Source organism: Osmia lignaria, chromosome 5, assembly GCF_051020975.1.
Source record: "Osmia lignaria lignaria isolate PbOS001 chromosome 5, iyOsmLign1, whole genome shotgun sequence".
In the NCBI taxonomy this organism is placed as follows: Eukaryota; Metazoa; Arthropoda; class Insecta; order Hymenoptera; family Megachilidae; genus Osmia; species Osmia lignaria.
Window position 1 is genome coordinate 10872773 of NC_135036.1, and position 20462 is coordinate 10893234.

The window sequence follows — 20462 nt, forward strand, 5'->3', positions numbered from 1 at the left end:
GGTTAACCAGCCGCTACCGCCAGCGTCGTCGCCGCAGCTGCAGTTGCAGGTGCAGCGACCGACGCCGCAGCTGCAGCCGCAACCGATCGCCTCCTATCGTTCTACTATCCTTCCTCGAGCCTCGTCCATCTGGTACGCTGGCAAGCCTGTCGCACAGATTAGTCGCGATCCCATTAGATGTCAGAAACCCTTCGTCTCTCCGCTTAATGGGCCTAATTGCTCCTTAACGGCAATTAAGCCCTTCCGAGATGCTCGCTGGATACCACCGTATCTTAGCCGGTGCTGATGAGTGCGCTCCGGTTACGCGTTGCTCAAGACGCGTCTCTCAGCTAATTCAGCAACGATCGGATGTGCGAATCTGAGGACTAACTACCGAATGGCTGCTTAGGATAGTTGGAGGTAATTATTAGATTATTAAATGGACGATTCTTTTAAAATGGACAGTCTATGAAAAGTGTCTTTTATAATTTTTTAGGAATTAAGATGGATCTAAGGATACAAAGCGGAATTTGGAGACTGCGGATGGAATTGGACTGCCGGTGATGGTGAGTCCTTTGAACAACTGAATGAATTTTATTTAATATATTACCGATAGATTGAAAGAATAAGGAATATCATTGAGCTCTTATTTGAAGCTCACCGAATTATTCTTAGATTTTATTGAATATAACATTTGCTACATCAGCAACAGTTTACGTACTTCCATTCGAAATCGTATTCTATATTTAAGGAATCTCGGTCTCGGATAACGAGACGCGTGATTTTTCTCAGATACGAGGGAAGCGACGGTGCGTTCTATCGTTTTCAGTATCTCTTTCGCGGAATCCTCTTTCGATGAAATAACGTAGTTAGGATTTTTCGCGCGGCAAGGCGACGCGGCAGGGAAAAAGAAACATAAACCTCGAGCCGGAAAGTCTGTAACTCGTGGATCTTTGATGCTATAACAAGAACTTTCCCTCCGTCATTCTTCGAGGAATCTTTCAATTTGTATATCCAGCTTTCTACAAATTTAACATCTAGAAAAGCGTACGAACCCGTCCGGATTTCGTGATTTCCCGTCGACGTTGGAAGTTAATAATCGAGCAGTTTGATGTCCCGAAATAAACGTCCCGTTTTCGCGCTTTTAACCAGCTTTCAACGTAGGCATAGAACAGTAGGCCTGATAAAGCGATCCTGTCCCATCGTTTCGTACGCGTCGAGCCACGTCGCGAACAGAAATAGCCACAATCGACCTCCAGCAAACGTGTCCGCCTCCGACACGTTGGAACAGCGAGTACGCTCGCTTTATAACAGATGTACCTGTACAATTGCGTGTCGCTATCGGTGGACGGGCTCTGTGTACGTACAACGTAAACTACTCTCCTCGTGCTCGTTTTAATACACTCTATCGTTTCTCTTTCGTCTTTCAAACGCGACGATTTTAGAACGAGTACTTTTAATTTACCAGCCTGATCAGCCTGTTTCCCGTTGGGCATCAATTTAAATAATCAACCTTCCGACAAACACAGTTTCCGGTTAGCCTTTGATTAACGTTCGGCAAGTTTAGAAGCAATCAGGCTTTCATTAGTCTTCGGCTAACACCTCTGAAGGCAATATCGGCCTTCCAGCGATCAGCTGATGAATAATTACCTCCAAAGAGACCGATACAATTGTAATGAAATTATAAAAACCAATTAAAGAGGATTCATTTCTCTACCAATATTTTCCAACATCGTCAAAGGGTTAAAGTTCTCCGTCCGTTTCCCTGTTCAATTACCATGTAACGATGTAAATAAAATAGAGAATCGATGGGTCAGCAAAGGGTGAGAATTACGTGTACATAAACGAACGTCACCCTTTGCTTTCAATAAAAGGATTACAACGTTACATCTTTCCACGGTTTTGTTCCGATGTAACGTGTTGCGCGTACAAACGGAAACGCATAATCTGTATCATCATAGTTAATTGAATTTAGAAGTACACGATTCGATATTTGCATAGCCGCCACTTTGCAAGCTTAGTTACCGCGTACTCGGTTTCAACAAACGAACGAATGTGTACAGTTCCCGTTCTGTTTGGCTACGTAACTCTAATCTATTTTCGACATTCCTGTATCCTATTAACCGTTTGATAGGGATTACACCCAGTTCGATATTAAAAATTTATCGCTTCTGTTGCGAGAAGAAAAGAAAAAAAGAATCTTCAGAAGTTTCGCCGTTGTAATCGTCGATAAATCCAGGATAACGAAAAGAAGAGAAGATTACTTGGAAGAAACGAGCACAGGTTGAAATACCGTGTACACGAAGAGGAAGGTGGGTTGGCGAAGACACCGTCGACAAGGGGTGTACAGGTTTTGCAGCGATGTATGTGGGGCGTGTGTACGAGGAGGGAAAGATAGAAGGATTCGCCCCAGTTGAAGCATTGTACCGTGGTTACCAGAGATAAGGCATGAAATTAAATTCGACGGAATGTGGGTCGCCGTGTCGTCCTATGGCGACGTCCACGTCGACGCCTGCCGTCGCGAACGTGCATCGACGTCTACCAACCTCTCTACGACGTTTTTCACGCCTACGTCGATCAATTCCCCATTCAATCTCTCTTGTTCAATCGTCAAAGAATCTTTCAATATTTTATTGAAAATCATTGTATAAATGCAAAATTGCTTTGTCCAATGATTTTCAAATCTTTGATGACAACCGGGTATCGTTGTGTAGAAGCTTCCGATACGATCGAATCAAGGCATCTGTTGGCACGCGAAGGAATCGCATTCCCTCGGGTGTAGGCCAGTTTAATTGGAATTGATGCAGCCCGCTCGTGGTATAATCGACGACGACGTTAACGCGCGTAACTAATTAACGCGTCGGGGATAAGCCGAGTGAATCGCATCTAAGCAATAGCTCCCTAGGGGCACGAGCATGCTGATACGGGGGAGACGTAAGACTTTATCTCCGCTCGACGCATCGTTGAACATTTTCGATCCTTTGAACCCGACACGAGATCAGCTTTCTAAGAAGAACCCTTGATATTTCACCGAAAGCAATCGAAATTCGAAGCGACTCCCCGTTCGTTCGGGATTACGCGACGGAAACATTCCTTCTTTCTCGAGATGACCGAAGGAGGGTAGTCGGCGCCGGGGATGAAAGAAGCTCGTGGACAAAGACGGATCGGTGGCGGAAGTAAAAACGGCGAAGATAACGAGCGACAGCACGCGGGAAATGAGAAGGGCAGCGTGAAAAAGTAGCTACAAAATGAGCCGTAGATGCGACGATAAGACGATACAGTGATGAGAACAAAAGAGGAAAAAATCGGATGGTACGGCGACAAAAGGGTGCTTTGGAAAAAAGAAAAATCGAATCATCGAATTTTTTTCTCTTAACCCTATCGCATTCCGTTTACTTAAATTTCAAATATTCCAAGTGGGAACATTGCGCAATTTTCTAATAAAATTTTATTATTTATTTTATAACCACCCCCATTTTTAAGTAGACTAACAGCCATATATATTTTTCAACTCGTCATAAAAATTCATGCAATAGAGGGTTAATTTACAAAACTTGTTTCATTTGGAAATGAACGAAGAGAGAGAGCAACAGCTGGGAACGTTACAAAGGATATTGAAAGAAAAAGGCGGAAGGTGAGGGAGAGCGAAAAGGGGATATATCGAGGTTAGAATGTGGTGGTGGTATAATCGGGAACGCGGCGGTAACACCGCGTAACGAGTTAGCACAACGAAGCGAAGCGAGGCGAAGCCAAGCCAGGGGTCTTGGTGGCCCTGGCAGCTCGCAATCGATAGCCCGAGCAGCTAGAGGCGTGGGAGTCTGCAGCCTCCTGGGGCTGAGAGAGGGACACAAAGAGACGTTGGACCGAATTTCCGATGCAACACGAACTCGCTAAGAAGAGGCAACGTCTGCTTTAAAAAAAAAAAGAAAAAAAAAAAATAGAAAGAAACTTCGTCTAACTGAAAGCAAGGAGACGTTAGAAAGGATTCGATTGAAGGAGGAAGAATTTCTGCAAAAGGATCGTCAATTAGGGGCGTCTGCCGTTCGATAGCGAATAATCAAACGATGTTAACTGAAAGCGTGTATCAAATAACTCGGTCTGGCTTTATTTTATAATAGAATCAAATTGACTGACAGGAAATTATATTTTTTGAGTATTAAAATAGAAGTCTTGTCGAGCTTGACTAGTCTCACGTCAACTGGAAAAAAAAAAGCGAGCTCGACGAGGCTCACGTGCGCGAGAAAAGTTCAAGTGTCTCGAATTAAATGCGTCTGCTCGCGTGAGATAACGAGCTCGTAACAGACTGCTTGTCAACCGAATCCTCCCAGTTAGACGAACAACAGCAACGTTTACCATGTAACTTCGAGCCAGGTAATGTTGAAATTTCTCAAATCTTACATTCCTAAATCCTCGAGGCGTGTGTATTTAGCATATATCAACCTAGGTGAATCGCGTTTCAAAATGTTTTTATTCCATAGGAATAACCCGTGTGCTTTTCGCGACAGACCGGGGAGAAAAGATCGAACGTTGTCACAATATTGACGATACTTTCGAGCACGGATTATGGGATAATCCCCCGTGCGGTAAGAATAGACCGGTCGACGTCGCTGTGTTCCCTTAGAAATCAGGAATCGGGACACGTTTCCGCGTTCCCGAATTAAACTGAACGGAAATAACGTGTTCCATTTAAAACCGTCAAGGAGACCTTGAAATGTTAGAAAAGGGGTAGAATAGATCGTGGATGGTCAGACAGGCAGGGCGAGTGCCGTGGAATCGTAAGTAGTCGGGCAAGTAGTATAGAGCCGCTGATAGTCGGACAAACGAGATATTTTTGTACTTAAGTAGTATATGTCAATATATGGTCAGGCGAATAGCACAAAACCATGCGTGATCAGGCAAATAGAATACCTTCTTGTGTGCCGAGAGGAACTGGTTAGTAGACAAGTAGAATGGGGTCAATTGTGGTTAAACAAGTAGAATAGTGCCACGTGTGGTCGGCCAAGTAGAATGAGGCCGTGTGTGGTCAAACGGTCGGTAGAACGGATAAAACTTATCCAAGACTGGTTGTTCCACTGAATCACTATCGTCAACTATAATCACTAGTTGGACTTACTTAATGTTAACGCGTGAAAGGAAAGAAAATCGTTTCCTGAATCGTAGAACGGAAGGGGTATCGAATGAGATTTTACCAAGCTTCTTCTTGGTCCGTTAGCTGACTTTCTCGCCTTTCTCTTTTCCGGCGATGCACGAAACAGTCTAACGGGTAATGGAATTTTATCGTGGCAACTGTGGTTTCCGGGACCGTGTGCGACGGAAATGAAGCTTTTTCCCATTTATTTACTTCTACGGTAATGGACAAGAACGGTTTGATATATAACTTGTCACTTATCACCTCGCGTTTCAATTAATCATACGTGCGTTCTTAGATCGTTCGTGACTTTGGTCACGTCGCGAATCGGGTTGCAACGAGAACGGGTGATGGTGAAAATATGTATGGAAGATGGGGAAGAGCAGCTATCGGCAAGGCGGTGGCTAAAGTTGCCGACTTTATAGCCGGCTAAAATCGAGAGGGAACATTCAATTAGGGCTTATCGGTTCTCGAGCAGAGTTTTTATCGCGTTTGATCGCCCTTTATTCGCGTATACGCTCGACCCTGGCCTGGCCCGCGGCTTTTCCACCCTTATCTCGACGCTCGTGCCTCATTTGCGAACGAGAAGCTCTTCCAGCGACGCTCCGAGGATAAAAAGGCTGCTTCTTCCTTATTTTACCACCACCACCACCACCACCACCCCCCCCAGCGCATCCCTTCCCTAGGTTATGCCTATAAATACACGGCCGTTTATCCAACTAACACCCGCGATTTATTTACTCCGCTCGCAGATAATTGAATTACCCTACGATTACGATCACCGACTCGCGCCATTCTACTTCTCGCGAACCGCTATTAATCGCACCCCGGATCTTCCCTGTTGCTTTTCTTCTTGTCGCTCGACGCGATCTTTGTTTTAGGAGAGGAACAATGTACACTCGCGATTAGATCAGGCCTCCCCCAGAAAAAAGGCGAGGTACGATAGTAACGTTTGATCGTAAATAGCGGAGAAGCATTTCGAGTAACGATCAAAGAGCGAAGAAGGGAAATAGCTCGATTAAGAGAGACGTAAATTAAGCGGGGCTTAAGGAGGGCGGTGGAGAGGAAAGTTTCGGTAGCAGACGAGAGTCGCGTGAAACGATTGGATTTCCTACGGAGTCTCGCGATATAAAGCCCCCGTTAACTTCTTCTTAACGCCGTCGTCGTTTCTACCTTGAAGGTTCTCGGATAACTTTCCATCGCAACGACGCTTTTCACGGGGAACGCGTTCGAACGGAAAGAATGGTAGAAACTCGATAACGCCGGGAGAAAATATTTTCAAACAGCACCGTTCATTTTCTCTCTTTCTTACTCAGCCATAACTTTTCTCATTTCCTTTGCCTTCCAGCGAATCGAACTTGCCAGCTCGTGGAAAATACTTCGAAATAATGCCCCCTGATCACCTAATTGCTCGTCCCTTTCGGTGAACTTTCGAAATTTTCTCCTGCTCTCCCAGCATAACCAACTTTGTACACCGAACACCAAGAATCTTGTTCCATTTGTTTTCTCAGATGGCAAAGTGTATTTCAATTAATCCGAATCGCTCGGATATTCGTATTCGTTTTTACATCGCGAATAAATTATTTCGAACAATTTAAATGGCAGTATCGAGATAATAACAATGAGAGATATGAAATATTATCGATAATATAATTAGTGATAATTGATGTTTAAATCTCTTCCCGGAGTGCTTTTCAAACGCCCAAAAATTCGTGAAACGCATAATGTATTATTCAACTGATAATACAAAAGTCTGTTATTCTCGATCACTTTGAACAGAAGAATAATAATCTATATTAACATACATCAAAAGATTTTTTCCTTCCTTAATTGTCGCGCAGCCGTTCTATTGCGGGCGAATTCTTGAAGAATGTCGGCGAGTCACGGACGAGATGGAGCGTGAAGAAACGAGCTCGTCTGGACAAACGAGCTGCGCATCTACGAGATACAGAAAAATCGTGGTGAAAAACAGCGAGTGGAAAGAAGCGACAAGGTGGTGCCGATATTACGCTGGTAAAAAGGGCGAGGAAACCGGCGTGGAAAGCTTTCAATTTAACCGGCGAATTAAAGTGTCGACGGAAACGAAGAATTAAAGCGCGTGGACGCAAGAAACGGTGAAAAAGTTGGCGCAGCTATTTTTCCCGACTGATTTTTCGAAACTCGACGTTTGCTGGTAGTTTCAAAAAAAAGCCTCGCTGCAAAAATAGGAACGAAGAGGAGAGAAAAAAAAAAGAAAAGGATCAACAGCTACGAACAATACCGTAATGAAGAGTCGCGCTTCGCTTTTCGCGATATCCTCTGAAAGCCGTAAGAGGATCCCGTTCGGCTGAGAAAAATACTCGGCCAGAAATTGAATATCCCCCTCTCCGTTTTAGTCTCGTTAACAACGAACGCAACTGGCGAGTAATTAACGAGCAGGCTGCGAACGAAAGGTAAACACCGAGGCCAATAAACTTCGCTCTTTCGCGTTTTGTGGGCCGATGCGTTTTACTGACAAGCGTCATTTTCAATTGTTCCTCGATCAGCGTTGATTATTCATTCGGATTTACGAATCCAGAGAATTTTGAAACACTGAGAGGGCACCCAGGAATCAAAGTTCACCCAATAGCTCGTTACTTTCGATCAACAATCGCGATTCCCGCGATAACGAAGAAAGTTTTATAAAATTATAGTTCTTCGGAGGAAACTTAAATTCTTCGCAAGTAGAAAAAGATCTATCGAAGAGGAAGAGGGTGGTTGATCGATATACAGCAGTCGAGGCGTGGAACGAAGGAAAAGGAAACACACGGTTCATAGTGTTATTGAAAACGGGGTCTGCGGTAACTTTCCAGCCGGAGGAATTTCACGAGCTCGAGTACATAAACGCCGCTAATAAAGGTCTCAAAGGACCAAGAAACGGAAAGGATACCGACCTAACCTTAATCCCTCTTCTTCCGGTTGGACGAAAGAGAAAGAGGAAGAAAAAAAAAGGGAAGCCCATTTACCAAGCGACCCTTAGGATTACAAGCTCTCGAAAACATCCGGCTAGGGTTGTTATTTAGCTGCCACGAAGGAGAAGAAAAAGAAAAAAAAGAAAGGGGTAAAGAAGTACCAATTGGCCCGTCTCGTACGGTGGATTATTCGAAACCGAATCCGCGGTTCTAAATCTTCGAACGCTAATGGAGTTACTTAAATAAATAAGACTGTACCGTGCTATCGGAGAACTAATCTCACGGTCGAACAGAGTTTTCCACTTGACGCCTGGCAGACCTGTTTGCTTTCTACTTTGCCGAATGATCGAGAAGTCTTGAAGGATTTAACGATTTACCAGGCTGGACTGAAAAGGATTCGAAAGCGTCGAAAGTCTCGAGAGAGACGTTCCACTTTCCCGAAGGGTTTCAACGCGACAGGAACACGCGACATCGGTTGGATCCTTCTGAAATTTTTAATATCCAGCGATAAAATAGTGGTGAATAACATGTAGCATCGAATTACACGAGCGGATATAGTAAACTATGATTAACTTGACCAGGAAGTGAAAGGGAGGAGGAGAACACTGGGGCGCAAGGGATAGAGATCAGTATATGGTCAGACGTATTTCAACCTCCACTTTTCTCGCCATAATTTTTCACACGTGCATTATTTTGAATATTGTCTCAGGGAAAAGTTGTTCAAAATAGAGGGAACTTTAGAAACATATAAGTTTTTATGAAGAATTTTCATTTTTTAATATAATTGTCTGATAAATTTCGATGTTTTCTACTTGTTTTGTTATTCTATCGATTATTACTTCGAATAACATGTCTGAATGAACATATTTACTTTCAGATGTTGTAAATAACATTATTAAGAATATAAATATTGAATTTTAATTCAAGTACCATTGGGTCGCAATTGACCTAGCTCGGTATCAAAATTTCCATTCCCACTATTCCCTTCCATTTTTTATTTAGCCAACATGTTCAATAGTCGTCTGAAAACATAGCCGTGAATGCTTGATTCAAAGAGAACAAACAAACAACAATATCACTTATGATTTCCCGCTTAAAGTGGAGCGTGGCGTACGGCAACCAATTACGTTAAAAGATCCTCGCCACAGGCTACAAGTTCTGCCTCCTCTCGTGAATAAAAAACGAGCCGAATGTAGAAAAAGCTTGGTCGGAGTAAGCAAGGAAATAAAAAAAAAAAAAGAAAAAAGGAAAAAAAAAAGGAAGACAGAAAAGGGTCGCTGGAAGAAAGTTGAGGACGGGGGTTGGTTTCCGTTTGCCGGAACAACTATAGGCCAGCATCGTCATTATGAATTATCTATGCGCGAGTGACGCCTGCGCTTTTACGACTAAAAAAAAAAAAGCGAATTTTCACTGACGGATCGGCAAACCTGTCCCATTGGTCGGCCAACAAAAGATGGAATTATTTGTTACGCGAAAACATCTGCCTTTGTGGCGATCCTTTTCATTTGCAATTGGAAAATATAGAACGCGTGTAACAATCTGAGAATCATTAATGGGGGATATTATTTTTCGTTTGTTCGTTTTAAAACTCCTTCAGCCAGAAGATCGACGGGGATGTTGATTTTCTTTCGTTTCTGTTCGCTCGAATATACTTGCCCTTTGTAAGAAATTTTAATACGTAATTGAAGCGGGTGAATCAATTTTTTAAACTTTCCTTCTACGCTATCGGCCTCGTCAAAACTTTCGAAACCCTTGAAAGCGTAACTTCCATGGGGAGGATCTTTGATGATGGTTGAAAGGCTTGGGAAAGAATTAATTTGATATTGCTTCTTGGTAGCACATTGTACGATATTGGAATAGATGATTTCCATGGATCATTATTTAGCCACCGTTGTACGAAATAAATGGCGAATAATAGAAATAAAAATCGACAGAATGGATGATGGAATCTCGTCGGGGATTCTCATTACGCGGAAAAGCATTAAGAACGGGAGAGAAAGGAATCGGTTTTCGATGGTAAAAGTCACTCCTCGATAAAAGCGAGTTTCGCTGACGAATCGGCGAACGTAAAACGAACCGGACGAGGGCAACAAAGACGGGACATTTATCGAAAGCTGTTAACAGAACGAACGGGACAACCGGGCGAAATTACTTCGCCTCCACCCGGGAGCGTGAAAAGTTAAACGTCGATCTCTACTCGAATCGACCTCTCCACTGGATATTCTATGAATCGCGAAACGTTTCCTCGTTTATCCACGAAAATACACCGTTATACAGGGGGGTCCTTTCGATGGAAACTTGACTGAAACATTAACGAAGTTTACCAAACTGAACGAAACTGGATATTTTAAGTTTAAGCTCGTTTTAATTAAATTATCACCGAATGTGTTTCAGTTAAAAATATAGTATTTATTTTTAATATCCTGGAAAGATCATCTGTTCTAATCATATTTTAAAATGGAATTTTCATTACTCATTGAGAGCACTGAGGATCTGGTTATTGAATAATGGAATAAATCTTTGTATAAATTTCAATTTTAAAATGAAACTCAACAGAGAACTATGAACCTTCTGTAGCTCTTATACCGTATGAATTTTAGTTCATTCTGCGCGAGATAAACATTTTTAGTTTAATCATAATAATTAAATTTATCCGAGCGACAGGTTGTTATGTCAGTTCGGAGCGTAGGAATACTTTAGAACTTCCAGAAACTTAAGATTAAATTTCCAATATTATCAGCAACGTGGCTTGTTCGAAATAAAAGAAAAAGCACATTTTATTGCTGCAAATTTAGTAGAAATTTGAACAAACGATTCTGTCAAAGAATCTAACGCGAAATTAACAGATCATCGAACGGGTAACAAGATCTGCCACAAATCAGCCCGATATCGCGTGACCGGGCCCCGTGTCCAATCAAATTACCTCTCGAATTTCAATCAGCGTCGATTAACAAACCGGCTACGCTTAATTTCCCTGTTCCGAAGAATAATTTCAACAAGCTCGATGTCTATTAAAGTATCTCCGGAACTGCGGCAACGCGATAAAAATCGTGCCGAGGGTAACGGCGGTGGTGGAGGCGGCGGCGGTGGTGGTGGTGGTGGTGGTGCATCGATTCGGAAACATTCGAAAAAGTTTCTTCGAAACTCGCCCGGTAACTTGCTACTTACCTTAGCAGCGATCGCCCTTCGGTCCGTATCGTGGCAGAGCTCAACTTCCCACGGCCGTTTCGCGAGGCATATCGGCTCGCCAAAGCGGAACAAACTTTTCCCAGTTGTTCGCTGGGATCCACAGAACCGAGGGATCTCCCCTATGTCTGAAAAATCTCCAGGAAACTTGCTCCTGCGAAATCTCGGCCAGAAGAATCTATCTGTGAAACGAGACCGAATCCAAGCACTCACTCGGGGCCGAGGAAACACTTTGGGATCTGTTTCTGAATCGGACACTTCTTCGGACACTGATCAACAGTTTCTGCTTGGCTCTTGGAAAAAGGACGTGGTCGAGGTGAGATTCATCTCCGGTTCCGGTACCACCATGATTCTCCCATCTTTTTTTATGAAAAGTCGATTACCATGAGACTCGGTGGATCAGTTTCTTCGGACGTCAGCTTGCGGGATGACGCGCCTCTGTCAGACCCATTCAGAGGTTCGTTCGGCACGGACAGCCACGTTGTTTCACGCTGCATCCGCTCGCAGCATCCTCTGGCCGGGATCGCGTGTTCGGAGAACCCGGTGACGCGACGCGGTTCCCGAGCGGACATGGACGCGATCAGGACATCTGGTGGATCGTTAGGCTCGATGGACACGATTTCGAGGTCTAATAATGGTATTCCGTCGATTGAACGAGGAACGACGTTCGTCGAGTGCCGTGAGAACTGTCCACCGTCCATGAACAGCGTCGCCGGCACGGACGCACCCCGTAGAAGGGCGCACACGACGCATGCGCACTGGTACCAATGGTTCACTGCGCATCCGCTACCTCGTGCGGTCCGATCACCGCATGAAGGAACGCCGCAGCCCCGTTACAACTTCCCCTATCGTTTTCTCACCCCTTCGTTACCACCACCACCACCACCACCACCACCACCCTTCACCCTCGCGAAAGGGATCTCTGTCGCGCGTCTTTTTCGTCTTCTTCGAGGAACGTACGGCTGGAGAGACGTCAAAGGCCGAGGCCACACACTCGATGGCTATGCTTGTGATCTTTTCGGCTTGATCTCCCTCTTGATTGGTCGCTTTATGAGGCGGTACGCGGTTCGCTTGCCATCGAGCTACCACCAGGAGATTGATGGGTTTCTGCTTTGAGAGAGCCGGCTCCGATGGAGATTGAAAGATAGGGATGATGAAGTGATGAAATTGTTGAATTGGGGGTGATCGATTTGAATGATTCCATCGGTGATCGGTATCGTACGATGCCTCCAATTTCTAGCCCGATCTCGAAGAAAACTGGTTCTCTAATATTTCGTCAATGTGTTTCATTCGGAGACTTTGGAAACCTTCTTTGATTTTAGAGAGATTAGTCCGAGTTAATTTTTTAATAATTGATTTAATAAATTGAAACTTATTTTCACCTCGTCGAATTTAATTAGCAACCGTTGGTTAACGAAGAAATCTTAACAATAGCTGCGTTAATTACTCAGACCGGTCTCCGGATAAACGTACAAATTTCTTTCCGAATATATTTCATAAGAAGCGCGCATTTTCCACCCTCTTTTCTCACCCCTTCTAGATGTTTTTTCGGCAAAGCCAGGCGTTGGGATTGCAAAGATGAGTTCTTTGTACCTTCGACGATTGTGCTCCCTTTATTTTTCTCCCCTTTCAAGCTTTCCACCCTTTCACATTTTTCCCGTGGACTGAGCCATGAAAGAAAGAAAAACCTTTCCATCCCCTATTTGTGTAACAGACGTCTCCGTCAAGCCAGTCAGCCGATAGAATCATAATTTTCACGCGCCCATCCCTTCGGACAACCGCTCGTAATCGTCTTTGATTTCGAATCCCCTTTTTTTTCGGGACGAATCACTGTGACCCAGTATTCCAGTCTTATTATATTCGTCGAAATAATATTTCATTTCATCCCTATGAATTTCGTCGTCGTGTTAATTTGAACACGGCGGTGAATGCTTCGTTATCGACGATAATTCATTAATGAATCCCTGAATTATTATTCTCTCGAAGGCGACGTTTTCTTTAATTTTATTTAAAAACAAAACTCACCAAACATGGTAGAAGGTGTAGAACGTGGCTGATGGTCGGCTTTGGTCACCTGTCGCATCTGAATATATATTTAATGGTACGCAGGAATGCGCGCACCTTTGCAATCACCTCCTCTTGCATTAGATTGAAGCACATCGCGATCAACGCCATTCCTGTAACGCATCAAACGGAACGTTAGAAAATGAAATAGGTATCGATAAAACCGTGTATCACACTCTGGCAAAGTAATTCAGCCCGGATTGATAAATGAAAGCGTTCTAACATCATCGCAATAATCTAAATCGATGCTTTTAAATCATGAAACAGTTATCGGAATCTCGTTCGCCACTCGAAAACGACGCTTCAAAAGCCTCTTTCAGCGTTGAAAGAAGGCGTGGGGGGGAAAAAAAAGAAATATCAAGCTACTCGATTCGCGTCAGCTCCGAGAAGAATTCACGCGCTAGTGTCAGAGTTTAGTTTCGCTAGGTATGAAAGGACCTCCGCGGGTGGGGAGAATGAAAAGCGATCGATCTTCTGACCCTTGACACGCTTCGCGGCACTTTGGCCCTCGATTCATTAAGCGTCGCGACGATACCAGGCGTCTGGAAAATTTGACAAACTACACGGTAATCGAGGATTTTCTTTTTCCATCGATGAAAAATTGAAAGGATCATCGCGCGACAACCTGTTCCATCGGAAATCAAGCAGAATCCAATCGTCGCTTTGCCAAATTACACCCAAGTATCGAGGATATTTTATTTTTCTCCATACTTGTTTACACCGTTTCGTATATAAAATAAAATCGAGTAGATTCGTTCGCGATGTCACTCACCGAGCATCAGGTACATGGAGCAGAAGATGAAGGATAAATCGAGAGCCTGAGCGGCGTAGATTTTGTCACCTGGCACGATGTCCCCGAAACCGATGGTCGACAAGGAGACGAAGCAGAAATAAGAACCGTCCAGCATGTTCCAGTCTTCCCATTCGGAGAAGAGGATCGCACCGCCCCAGATGTATCTGGAAAAGTCGTTTCCAACCAGAGAAATATACGTTCCTTACACTATTTCGTAACTGGTTAGTCTTTTTTCTTATTAAAAAAAAGGAAACAGTGCTTGGAACGATATTAAAGCGAATGAAATCGTAGTGGAAATAGAGAAATGTTGATTTAAAGGGGTTGCTAGTCGGACAAGTGGAATAGGTCGATGTATGGTCAGACAGAATAGGTGGTCTACGTTGTCAGACAGGACAATGAGATGGGGAGACAAGTAGAATGAGGACAGTAGGTAATTAGACAAGTATAATAACGAAAAATGTAAATTATCCAACAAGAATTTCCATAATCCAAAATTTCCACAATTAATTCTATGGGAAAAATGTTAATATTAAAAATTCAATTGCCAATCTAATTATTCGATTATCGACGCTTACCCAACCATTATCGCGACGCAAAGGGTTAAAGGGACGGTGACGCGTTGCGGATCGTAACTGCTACTGTCGTCATCATCCTCCTCGTCTTCGTCGTTTCTATCACCCTCTTCCACCCTGTCGTTTTCCAAAGAGATCTTGTCCACGTCGAACGAATCGATTTCCCTGCCATTCGCGTCAATCATCTGCCAACGAGCGTTGATATCATATCAGAGTTTCCTGCTAAAAATACAAAAGGCTGATCGAGATTTACCTGCCAATGATTTCTCCTAACATCACCACCCTCCTGTTGAGGCCTGACTGCGAATTCGTGGGGCCTCCTGCGACACCTTCAATCCGGAATTATTTCATTTCAAATTTTCGGCTTCAAATTTACTAATAGACAGGCTTACTTGCAGAGACAGCAACGAGCGTACGTCCATTTGAAGCTTTTCGCGAGAATGTCACCGATGTTGCTCAAATAGAGGAGGAAAAGTGGCAAGCCTATTATGGCGTACACTATGGTCGCCACTTTGCCCCATTTCGTCTTTGGACAAATATTTCCATAGCCTGTAAAATGGATTTTTAAAATATTAAAACCTGTCCTTATCAAATATGTAATCAGCTCGTTCCGATGAATATTTGATCGTGTACATATTATCCATTCAGAACTATGATAGTTCCATTTGGTTCGAAACTACGTCCACGAGGGAGTTGGGTATGAAATTTTCGTACGATTAGCAGGGAACCGGGAAAAGTCCAGGTAAAATCGTGAAGGTTTCCCGAATAAATTTCACCGGTGACGATGGGCGCGGGGTGTGGGTGGTTCTCGTTCGCTGGAAGCAACCGATGCATTAAAAACGCGCACTCCCGTTCGCTAAATAAACGAAGCGTCGCAGACGCTTTCATTCTTCGTTCTGTTATTTTTAAATATTAGCCCGCTGTATAAGTTCTGTCCGTACATACTTTCGCTGAAAAAATAATATTATTTCATTCCTTGCAACGTGACTCCACGTTTGACCCAGATTTTACTAAAAATCTGTAGCCTTTCGAAAATATTATCACAAATAACGCTGCTCGCACGTAACCGAACGCCTTGTAAAGTTTCGTTCTCCGCGTGTTTTCGGACAGAACTTATTCAGCGAGCTGATATTTGCGGATCGCGGCAATTAATAAAGCGACATGGCTGATTTTTCTCCAATGGGCCGAGTTTTCGTTAACCATTCGTGCGTCGGAAAATTGGCGGGCTGCGTTTGTGCACGCGAACGGAACGCGGGCTCCAATAAAATCGAACCCGTTATTATAATTTATCGACTTTACGGGACGATGACTCTCGCGCGGTACTCTAAAAAATTTCAACCTATCCCCGAAGTTATTACCCGCGTACCCGGACTAAATTGTCCCCGATATTAATCCACCACTCGAAACGAATGACCGTCTCTTAAATTTCATTCGAAAGAATCCCTTTTCAATTTTATACCGCGATATCCTATCGCGACCCAATGTTACCGCCATCGGTCTTATTCCGAATCGGCGATAAGTCAGGAGGACTGAAAATTTTCACGCGTTTCAAAAGCGGTTATCGTGGGTGGGGAAAGAGGGAAGGGGGTTGGTTCGCGAGAATCGATCTGGCCGTCGACTGGCCGACCCTTTTAGGCTGATGCTGCTGGCCTGTAATCACGGTCGAGATAAAGTGGATGGCAGGGTCTCGTCTCGAATCGGATGAGGACCGAGGGACGGCGGAGCGACGAGAGGGACCCCTCTCCCTCCCCCTCGTGGAATTAATTAAAAGGTCGCGTGCGCGCGCGACCACGCCACTAACGTGCCGAAAGTTCGCCTCGTTAATTCCCTCTATCTAACCCTTTGCCCAAGCTGCTTTCGCTGGCCTTTGTGTAAAAAAGAAATATCGAGTCGTTCCTATGGAAAAAAAAGAAAAAGTACAATGGAATTTTTATGCCGCTCTTCTTGCATCCTCTTCATCCTGCAATGATTTGCACCCAGGAGGTCGCGTTTACCTCCAAGCGGATCCCATGGAAAAGGATCCTCTAAGTTTCCATTTGATGTTCAACCCATTAACCGAGTATGACGAGTTAACTCGTCAATAATTCTTTCGACTATACAAATTTGATATACCCGACACAGGACTGGGTATTATAGGCTTTTTGAGCCGACAAAAAATTGCTGAACGATCGTCGTACAAGTCCATTGTGAACAATTGGACCGATCGAAATCGGCATCGGGAACAAAAGCACCGACGGCTTTGCTCGACGAAACAGTTCTTTCCCATGGGAAACATCGCACCTGCTGGAATCTAACCCGATGCTTCTTTTTTGTTTCCCTAAAGATTCTATAAACAATTGATTAATCGAGACTGACAACTGTGTATTTGTTCATGCAAGTTTTCGGTGAATTCGAAGATTTAACGTCCGTCTCGAAGGAAGAAGCTGACGCGGATTAGCGTTAAACACGTCCTTCAGAAACACGGTCAACGACGGTGAATCGGAAATTAATTGACTCATATACTCGGTGACCTCGAAAGATCGTCGAGCGAAGGTCGAGCCCCTACAATCGACTTTCTTCCAACCAACGATTCCGTGCTTCTCTATATTTAGCGACACTGATCGGTCCATTCAAACTCTTTCGACACTGAAATGAAAAATCTCGAGCGGAGGGAAAAAGGAAGGAAAAAAAAAATTGGGGAAGAAAGAAGCAACGTTTTGATGAAAAAAAAACGTTTCATATCGCTGTACGAGAGACCACTTCTCCGAAGAAATTTGCAATGTAGAACGGAAAAAATCTGCATTTCAATGAAAAGATATTACACCAATGGTTTGTTTCAAAAGTAATCCGCGGAAAGTGTAATTTACACATTCGCAAACATGCGTACGAATATTTTTTTTTTCACAAGGAAAGAATAAATTTCTCCATGTTTTCGCTTAAACTTCTCCTACTTTCAAAAGTGTTTGAATCGAAATGCTTTCATTAAGAAACATTTGTCCTGTCCGCAAATGTAAACGAACCTTAAGACAACAATTCGACGAAACTTGGTAGGCTTTAGGTAGAGAGTAGGTCTATAATATCGAAACGATCGTGTAGAGCAGAATTTCTGCAACTAGGAGCAAACTTGCAGGTAAACACGAGTAAAGTCTACCGTGTAAACCAATCTGCCTCGTTATCGATTTCGTCCCTTAAACTCGGCCAACAATGGCCAACGAATCTCGTCGCATTTTCGTCTAATTGATGTCCTTCCGATTGGGAATAATTTCGCGGAGAAAAGAGAGGGATATTCTTTCAAGAAAATGAATCGAATCGAGGGATTAATTAATCCTGAAACGGGAGACGTATCAATCGGAAAATTGATTAAGATCACCTTTCGAGTAGCTTCGTTAATCTCAGGAGTTCGAGCGTTAATTAATTTCCGGTCTAACGAATCCCTCCCCCTGTATGATTCGTAGCTCGCCGACCGTCCTGCACGAAAATCCATTTCACCGAGGAAATACGAAACTGGCATAATTAAATTCCAGGATTTTCTTTCGGTTTTCCCGTAAAAAAAAAATACATTCGCAAAGACGCGTCCATATAGACTCGTAAATAAATTACTTCGCTCGGACTGTCCACGTTGAACTTTCAAATCTGCTGTTCCCGCTCGAGTTACTAAGTACGTTCCAAACGTAAAAGGCCACTCGTGTGCGCGTTTCTCTTTTCGGCATTAACCATTCTTTTTGCCAGCTGGATTACTCGAGCCGGAAGCTCGTCGGACTCGAGACATTAAACTTCACGCGAGGGAAACTACCCTCGGTCGTACGCTTTCGTAAATAATTCTAGTAACTACTTTTTCCAGCCATCCACAAATTCTCTTATGGAGCCAAGCAAATGATATCGTTATCCGCGCTTACCGATCGTAGTGATGACCGTGAGGGAATAGAGAAAAGCTCCGGCGAAGCTCCATCTCTTGTTCTCCTCGGACCCATCGTACCCATTCTTTACAGCTGTTACCAGCATCTTCTGATAGTTCTCTAGGATCGCCCTCACTTTAGCCTTCCAGATCCTCTCGGAGAACACGTTCTCCTAAACGCGGGGAACACAAATAAACAGTTGGAGGATTTAGGTACGAGAGATGGAAAGAACATTAGAGGGAGGAACAGCATATTTCGAGAGTGTTTAAAAGTCGAGGAAACTAGCGGAAAGAGAAAATGTGTAAGATGAATCGATGAGAGAAGTAACTCGTCACCTTCGAGGTAAGCTCCCATAGGGTGGCAGCTGTCAGGTTTCTCAGCCTGATCGCGTCCCCGGTTACGTCCATGCTGTTTCTACCCTCGATGTGGGTGAAAAGGAAGGCGCCGGCTATGGTATATCCGACCACCAGGCACACTATACCGACGTTGCTGAAGAGGAAGGCTATCAGAGCCCTGGTCCAGTCAGCTATCCTCTCGGCCCACGGTTTCCGTCTTCGTTTTCTTCTCCTTCCGCCGCGGCTACGATAACTTCCACCCTGCCAGTTTCTGTTCGACGTCGAGTACGATGCTCGATCCCCTTCCATCTTTCCTGCCGCTATTTCAGATATCTGCCGCTAGTTTTCTTCCACTCTTCGCTTCTTTCCCGACCGATTCAGCAACTTGCTGGACTACTCGAACAGCATTCTGACAGAAATCGAAAATTACACGGACCGACGAATAATCCTCGATGAGTAATACAGGGAACCGTGGAAGGTGACAGAAGGGAGTCGAAAAGGTGGATGGGAACGGAGCAGCTAATTGCAAAATTACCAGCCAGCTTGAACGCCTCCAGCGAGTCGGTTAGCCGGGTTAACGAACTGATCGTAAATTTAACAAACGCGTGGCCGCGGGAAGAAGCGTAATTTCGAAGTTTCTTGCGTAACGACGCGGCTAGACTTTGTTGCGCCCCGTCGCGGATGAAAATTTCAGACACGTGAAATTCGCCCAGGCGTACCCGTGCATCGTCACGAAAGTATTTCGGTAGCATCGTAAAAAAAGAAAAAGGAACGAGACCGGGGATCTGGTGTACAATGCCGGTAGTAAGAGGAGCTTGGAATTTTCTTCTTTTTTTTTAAATTTAATTTTCCAAAATTTTAATAACATAATATAACGGTTTATCTAAACGTTTCAAGATTGTCATTTTCTTCGGAATCATACCTGAACGAGCAATTGGAAACGTCCGATTCACTTCCGGCCCTTCAGTTCCCAGAAGAGATCCCTTTTCCTAGATAAAGTCGGACAGTCGGTTTCACCAGTCCGTTCCAGATAAATGAATAGGGAGGACAGGATGGAATGCTAAGAAGGGATAGAGGTCAAGATTATAGTCAACGATCGCTGACCCGACGCGATAGAAAATTACTATCCGTCCTATCTGCCATCCTTTCTGCTTTCACGAATTACATATATATATATATACCTATTATATCGTTCAAGTATCTGGTATCGACTTGCTTCACTCGGAGAATCGAAAACGCGTTCCACGAACCGCTTAACGAAATCTATTGTGAAACCGTTTACGACCCGGCCAAAGAGGATCGTTGAAAGTCAAAACCGTGCCACGTGACAAGATCAAGAGGAATCCTGATCGATCAGATTTCACCTCTTATCCCTTGATTGAATTTTTTCATTTCATTAGAGCGACACGTTCGTCGAGACAGACACGTGTCCACCCATGCTGCACCCTGATTTCTTCTTGTAGATCATTTTCCGTCGTTCATTCAACACTTTCTTACAGATTTATTCACTTTCATGATTAATGAATTAGGTGTTACAGTAGAAACAGCCATGCCTGATGTACCATAATTTATTCAGATTTTATTAATTATTAGCGCGATT

The 20462-nt window shown here is 43.8% G+C and overlaps 1 protein-coding gene across 3 annotated transcripts; it reads right to left on the reverse strand.

Annotated features, from left to right (window-relative positions):
* Positions 1 to 4: 4 nt before the first annotated feature.
* LOC143305328 (TWiK family of potassium channels protein 18) lies at positions 5 to 19171 on the reverse strand. Of its 3 annotated transcripts, none has more exons than XM_076688387.1 (8): positions 18863 to 19171; positions 18528 to 18699; positions 15045 to 15201; positions 14906 to 14981; positions 14656 to 14837; positions 14060 to 14244; positions 13249 to 13400; positions 5 to 146 (listed from the first exon to the last, which is right to left on the reverse strand). In XM_076688387.1, exons 1-7 carry the CDS (start codon positions 19169 to 19171, stop codon positions 13294 to 13296), a joined length of 1188 nt encoding a protein of 395 aa, XP_076544502.1. In that variant the 3' UTR covers positions 5 to 146; positions 13249 to 13293. The 3 variants fall into 3 exon arrangements, with proteins under 3 accessions (XP_076544502.1, XP_076544501.1, XP_076544500.1); XM_076688386.1 differs by lacking the exon at positions 5 to 146 and adding an exon at positions 235 to 369; XM_076688385.1 differs by lacking the exon at positions 5 to 146 and adding an exon at positions 251 to 365.
* Between the last annotated feature and the right edge of the window lie 1291 nt (positions 19172 to 20462).

What these genes read in the sequence shown, in the direction of transcription:
- LOC143305328 (XM_076688387.1), bottom strand. Translation starts at nt 19,171, where the DNA reads ATGGAAGGGGATCGAGCATCGTACTCGACGTCGAACAGAAACTGGCAG. An exon ending in GCTCGTTGCTGTCTCTGCAA is followed by an intron (nt 14,982 to 15,044) that starts GTAAGCCTGTCT and finishes TCCGGATTGAAG; the next exon opens with GTGTCGCAGGAGGCCCCACG. An exon ending in CTCCATGTACCTGATGCTCG is followed by an intron (nt 13,401 to 14,059) that starts GTGAGTGACATC and finishes GATGCGTTACAG; the next exon opens with GAATGGCGTTGATCGCGATG.